This window comes from Ricinus communis, chromosome 2, assembly GCF_019578655.1.
Source record: "Ricinus communis isolate WT05 ecotype wild-type chromosome 2, ASM1957865v1, whole genome shotgun sequence".
Lineage (NCBI taxonomy): Eukaryota > Viridiplantae > Streptophyta > Magnoliopsida > Malpighiales > Euphorbiaceae > Ricinus > Ricinus communis.
In genome coordinates this window covers 4,315,820-4,322,425 of record NC_063257.1, presented here as the reverse complement: position 1 = coordinate 4,322,425, position 6,606 = coordinate 4,315,820, and the positions used below count along the sequence as shown (strand labels likewise).

The following is a 6,606-nucleotide window of genomic DNA, read 5'->3' as shown; positions in this document are numbered from 1 at the left end:
TGGGAAGAGAAAACAGAACTTTCTCCATGAAAGAAGTTCAATCCAAAGGGGTCCATATGGATGGCGTGGTCCAGCTGCTTCCAAACCGAAAATTCGGCTTCGAAATGGGCCAACATAAAAATATCAGACAAAATTCACCCCCATGTGCATTCCAATACACTTGAAAGTGTTTCCTGTGTGCTATGCTAGCAATAGGAAAGCAGCTTTAGTTAATGTTCATTTCTATCCTGTATCTATAAGTAGCTGAAGAAGTGTAAATTAAGATTACAATAAACTGAATTCTAACTGTGCACTAAATATTGCTAAGACTTCTAATGTCTCTGTGTCGGTGAGCTAAAAGTTAAACAGCCATACAAGGAGCAATTTAGAGCAACTAATTGTAGTTAGTAGAGACGTCCAGGATCAGGATAAACCAAACCTGTGGTGCGAATCAATTTGTTCTTTTGGACATTACTGAATAAGTAGCTACAAATGAATGAACAGATTGATTATAGTTTAAGGCACCATGCGAAGTTCTTCCATCCTGCCTTAAAAATGTAACTAAAGTTTCCTGTTTGATGTTTCAAGGACAATTTTTCTTCTTACAAAAGAATTGAAGCAAAAACAAAAGAATGAAATAAACAAAACAAAAAAAAAGGGAAACCTTACATATAATCAACAGCATTGACATTATCTAATCTTTCTGTGTCTCCCACCTGCAATCATTCTTCTTTCCACTTTAAACACAGTTTCTTCTCATACTGGGTGGAATTGTATTGGGGTTGTGTAGGGTGGAGGCCAATCAAGAAAAGGAAGCTCTCGCAGCCCGCTTAATTATCTCCCCTTTATATAAGTTCTCACTTCATTGATATTCATATTTAGTGTGCATCCATGTTGCCTTCATTTACATCAGCTATGTAACCCCTGTAGTCAGACATATATCCCTCACTCAACCTGCTCCCCTATCAAATCCAGGCCAACCAGCAGGAATGAAATTCCTTGAAACAGCAAGAAATAGAAATGGATTCCCTGAGCAGAGAGGAGACTCCTCGCTGAAGCTGTTAAAAGAAGAAAAGCCAGTGCCAACTCCTTGGTATATATCCTATTATGCTTCTTTTTTCGAGGCTTTTGTTCCTGTAGAAGTTCCTCCATTTCTCCGAGATTTGGCGCAGAGGTTCCTCTTTGATGTTTTTGTTCTTTTTGAGCCAAGGCAACAAGATCACCCTCGGAAGAGCGACCGGACTTCTTTGTAACAACCCATTCATAGGCACTTCCGAGCTGGAATAGACCAGAGATCATGGCATTGAACTTGGTCACCGACATAGTGTTCTCAAATAGAAGATAAGGGACAATAAAGGGGAAAGATTTTGGTGCTGGGAGGATATTGAGAAATGACATGGTAGCTGGAATATAACACACAACCCACGCTGGGAGCTCTGCCTCTGGTATGAACATTGTCATGGGCAAAATGATGCAGAATAGAGTGAAAGAATAGAAGGGTAGGATCAGCTTTCTAAGCAGAAAAAAGAGAAAGATCATATTGAATTTCTTCCCTATGCTAATCTGCAGAGAAAAAAACAAACACACGAATTAGCAATTGGAGCCAACACAAATGGGAAACATGTAAGAACAACAAAAGGCTTTCAAGGAAGTATATACCTTTGCTCGTATGATGTCTGGCAGACATAGCCTAAACAACTGCATGGGTCCAGAATGCCATCTGTGTTGCTGCTTTCTATATGCCTCATATGATTCAGGCAATTCACACTGGCACTGAAAGTATAAAGGAACTATCTATTAATCTCGTATGAGTCAAAGCTACCAACTATCAGTTAAATATACATTACACAGAGAAATCAATGTTAAGAACATAAAAGAAATTAATGAAACTACTATTATACCTCAACATCATTTAGGAAAACGAATTTCCAACCATGAAGATGAGCACGAACAGCAATATCCATGTCTTCAACAGTAGTCCTCTCTAGCCACCCTCCGGCATCTTCCAAAGCCTTTATCCTCCAAACACCAGCCGTACCATTGAACCCAAAGAAGTTAATGAAGATACCGTTCACCTGCTGCTCTACTTCAAAATGAAATGCTAAGTTAATATTCTGTAACCTTGTTAACAGGTTCTCATCCTTGTTCACAAACGACCATCTTGCTTGAACAAGCCCTAGCTCTTCATTGTCCTGTGTTTCCACAATAAAGAAATACCATACTCAATACCAGCGCTTACTTTTATTTTACTGCTGTGCTTTTAAACAAAACTAGGGACTTCAAGTTAACTGCTTCTTCAATATTCCCAGTTCATTTTTTATGAAAGGAAACAGAAAACGCCGATAATAACAAAGAATCAAATTCAAATACCTTAAAGTGAGGGACTGTTCTTTTCAGAAAGTCAGGTGTGGGCTGGAAATCGGCATCGAAAATTGCAACAAATTCATAGTCTTTGACATAGCTGCAATTCATTGCAGACTTAAGATTACCAGCTTTATATCCTTCCCTGATTACCCGATGTCTATACACAATGTGGGCACCTTCTTGCTGCCATTTGTTCACTTCTTCTTTAATCAAAGTTTGTGCGGTTGGATCATCAGAATCATCAAGAACTTGAATTAAGATATTGGATTTAGGCCAGTCCAAATTACAACAAGCAGCAATTGATTGTTGATAAACCTAAAAAGCACATAGCAAACACAAGAACTCTACATTAAAACTAAAATTATAACCTTCAAACTAAAACCCCACCAAAAAAATAAAAAAGAAAAACAGTGACCAAGTAGATATATAAAATTACCTCCTTCTCATTACACATAGGGATCTGAACAAGAACCATAGGAAAGAAGCCCTTTTGGCCAGATTCAAGAGCAGAAACTGGGTCTTCTTTAGGAATGGGTTTAATCTTCTTAAACCGGATCCAGAAACAACCCAAGCAAAGAACAAGTCTATCCAAACTCTGGATAAGGAACAGCACAATACACACATTTGCAAGGAATTGCAAAGGAGGAGCTAGATACTCCACGCGAATTAAAACCCACCTAGAATACAATGAATCAAACACATCCTTAAACCCAAAAGGCGTGGCTAAAAGATGTTGCAATTGAAGATGTGGAGCACCAAAATGCCACCCTTTAAAATAAGCAGCAATCTCAAACCCTAACAGTAACACGGACAACAATAAGAACGCCTTGATGCAATAATAAAACCGGGTTCTAACAGTTGGATTCTCATTCTCACGGGACGAGATTTCGGCTTCAGTATCCGTGTCGGTGCGACCCGAACGAAGACGGCGTTTAATAACAGAACCAAGAGAGACCATTGTGGATGCAATGGAGGTTAAACAACCTGCAGCTTTATGTGCTTTTAGGAGAAGAACCCATGTGAGTTGCTTTGCGTTCTTGTTTCGGCGGCGACTGGGTGAGTCGCCGGCGATTAAGAAATCTTCGTCGGAAGGGCCTTCTAGCTCCACCATTGACCAATTTGGGTTTTCCATTTTGACCACTACCGGCGTGCCTTTATGACCTTCTTTAGCCCACCAATCAAATGAGGGTGCCATTGTCGTCTAAACTTGTTTCTTTTCTTTTACTTTTTTTCACTTTTTGCTGGTTTTTAGGTTTGATCTACAAAAATAAAAGAACTTTATTGTTCTTGTTTTTGTTTTGAGGTATTGAAAAACGAAAAGGTTATAACTTTGATATCATTGTCAGATTAAAAATGGAGAATGGAGAATGGGAATGGAAATGCAGACGCGTGTGAAGAAGATGAATAGGCAACGGACGTTTTTTAATAATATGGTGACGTGAGGGAGAGATCTAATGTACAGAAAGAGAGAGCAGGAATTGAAAGGAAAGAGAGCTATTAATCCTATTATGTTATGACCAACAGAGATGAGTACAAAAAAGCTCCCATTCGATTACAGCTTGCAATACGGGAACGTAAATAATGAGGAGATGATGTTATAGAAAGATAAGAGATAGAGAGAGAAAGAGAGAGTGGTTTACAGAGGGATTTAGGAAAGAGATGGTAACAGCTCAACACGTCTATTGTTTTTGATATTTGATTCTCAATATTGAATTGCAAGAATCAATTGTTTTGTTTTTCAAATAAAAAAAGAAGAAATTATTAATTTGGCTAAATAGACACAAACAGCACGTTCTAATGTCATTTTCAAATAGAGCTTCCAAAATAAACAAAAATTTGTTTGTTGTTTCTCCTTTCCTATTTTAAAAAATAAAAAAAATCCACGTATTGGCTTTTGATTTTCAAAATTCAGACAAGAACTGTTTTCCCTTTTTTGTTTTTTCGTTTTAACCTTAATTAAAACTGCGAAACCAGTGTGAAATGTTAAAAATTTGTATTCAGGGGAGTAAACAAAAACAGGCGAAAATGCAGGTGTGACGTTTTTAGTTAACAGATTTAAAAAAAGGCGTACTAATAAGGCAACGAAAATTAAATAAAGGTTTAACTAATTTCTTATATTATTTTAATTTGTTTTGGAATGTTATTGTTGTTAAGGAAGGAGAAGAAATGGATGGCCGTCAGATACCGAGGAGGGTTTTAAAAGTAGAGACTATGACCAAGTCCCTCTCAGTTACTATTACTGTTACTGCCGTTTATTATATCATTCAAAATGGCTCTGTTTTGTGCTCAACTGAATTTTGTTATGTTTTTTTGGTAATATTGAGAGGCTGGATGTCTTCAAGGTTTATAATTTTGCTATTTAAAATGGAATAACAGTTAACAGTTAAAAAATTAAAAAATGAAATATACCACTGGAGATAGTAAGTAATTACACTCTAATCAATCAGTATTTTATTTTAATTAAAAATGAAATAAATAATAAATAAAAGGGAATCATATGACAATTGTCCAAAATAAAAGAAGAAAAGGCATAATAACATGATCAGCAACTAAGACTAAGAACAGGCAACAGGCTAAATGATGAGCAACCTTATTTTCATGTCTACTAATATAATTGCAAGTGAAACTAGAAAAGCACAAGAAACTTAAGGTAAGAATATCAAAAAGAGAGAGGACCGAGTCGAGTTGAATTATGAGTAATGGATTTAGCTACTGTCAAGGCATCTCTTTCAGCAACTCCAATACTGCTTGAGGGTATAGAAACGGCCATCTTTAGCTCAGGTTTTGGACCGTAAATCACTCTTATCAATTCCCAAGTAACACCGACAAGTTGCACTAGTCAACACAGGTTGGAATTTCACTGGCGTACCAGATAACGCAAAAAACCAAACCGTTCCTTTCACACTCGCTGCTTCTTTTTAGCCAAAACGAAAACAATTTTCCATTACTAATTAGTGACTCCAGCTGCCAACAAAGTCTAAAAGATTATATACACTTTTACACTTCAGCCTAATTTACTTTTAATTTTAATACTCTTTTTTTTTATTGTCTATTTACATTCTTTTTCTCTTAAAAAACTTATGATTACAAAAAATATTAATATATAATATATAATTTAAAGATTAATGATGGTTTAAAAATAAGAAAAAAAATTCACAGCTGAAAGCCAAAATCAGGTTGTTAAAGGCAATGCCAAACAAAATCTTTATACTGATCAAGCGGGCAACATCAGTTTCAAGCGCAGTATCATAGTTAATCTCATAGCATGTGAAATGAGATCAAAATTTAAAATTCAAAATGAATATTTTTTTAAAAGAAGGAAAAGAAGTAAAAAAGAAAATAACAGACTGCAAAAAAGGGAAAGGTAAAAGCAACATTAAAAAAAGTTAAAATGGTACTAAATACTTGCGTTCCCATATAAATCAATTATAATCCTTTAATGAGTGGAGAAAACGGGAGCCGTCGGATGAAAGAAAAATGATATTTGGGTGTTTACCGGAGAGGAGATGATGGAATAATATTAGATTATAGATCGCAGATCGATCGACGTAAAAAAATATAAAAAGATCAGATTATGACATGTGTCAAGATTACAAACAAAGCGGCCGGCTGCTGCTTTAGCGGTAATAAACAGGCCATGCTGTTTGGTCTCGCGTTGCATCCAGGAAATCCAAATGTATTAATTATAGCGCAACTTATGCAATATCATTATGGATCATTTTTTTTTATATCATATAATATCGAAATTATTTTCAATAAAAAATAAAATTAAATATTTTTCTACAAAAATTATTTAATTAGTGAAATAAATATAAATATTATTAAATATTTTACTAATATTATTTATAAATAGAAAAAAATCAATCCATTATTTTTTTATTAGATTTCTCTATCAATAATTATTTTTAAATTTAATAACTCAAAATATATACGACACTTGTCAATCTTGACCTCCTCCTCCTACTCTTTTTAAGTTGGAACAGTTTCTATCAATAATTCTTCTATAGTTTCCCTCCATAGTTGGATTTGGATGTTTATTTGGACAGTTCGTTGTGTGTTCTGTCAGCTCTATTTTTATTACCTAAATTACCCCTCGATGTGAAATTGGGTGTGTATCTTTAATTAATTTGACAACCTTGCACTTATATTATATGTTTACAAATTATTTTTCATTAATATTTAATAATAAATGGAATGCATACCCAATTGAGCTATAGGCCTGGTTTGGAATGTAAAAATATTCGCAGAATTCATAGATTTTTA

The 6,606-nt window shown here is 35.1% G+C and overlaps 1 protein-coding gene across 1 annotated transcript; it reads right to left on the bottom strand.

The window, feature by feature from the left end:
• Positions 1 to 421: 421 nt before the first annotated feature.
• Positions 422 to 4,023, bottom strand: LOC8265242 (probable xyloglucan glycosyltransferase 12). Its single transcript, XM_002509994.4, has 5 exons — positions 2,780 to 4,023; positions 2,350 to 2,658; positions 1,881 to 2,171; positions 1,639 to 1,752; positions 422 to 1,542 (listed from the first exon to the last, which is right to left on the bottom strand). Exons 1-5 carry the CDS (start codon positions 3,536 to 3,538, stop codon positions 925 to 927), a joined length of 2,091 nt encoding a protein of 696 aa, XP_002510040.2. The 5' UTR covers positions 3,539 to 4,023; the 3' UTR covers positions 422 to 924.
• Positions 4,024 to 6,606: the final 2,583 nt, after the last annotated feature.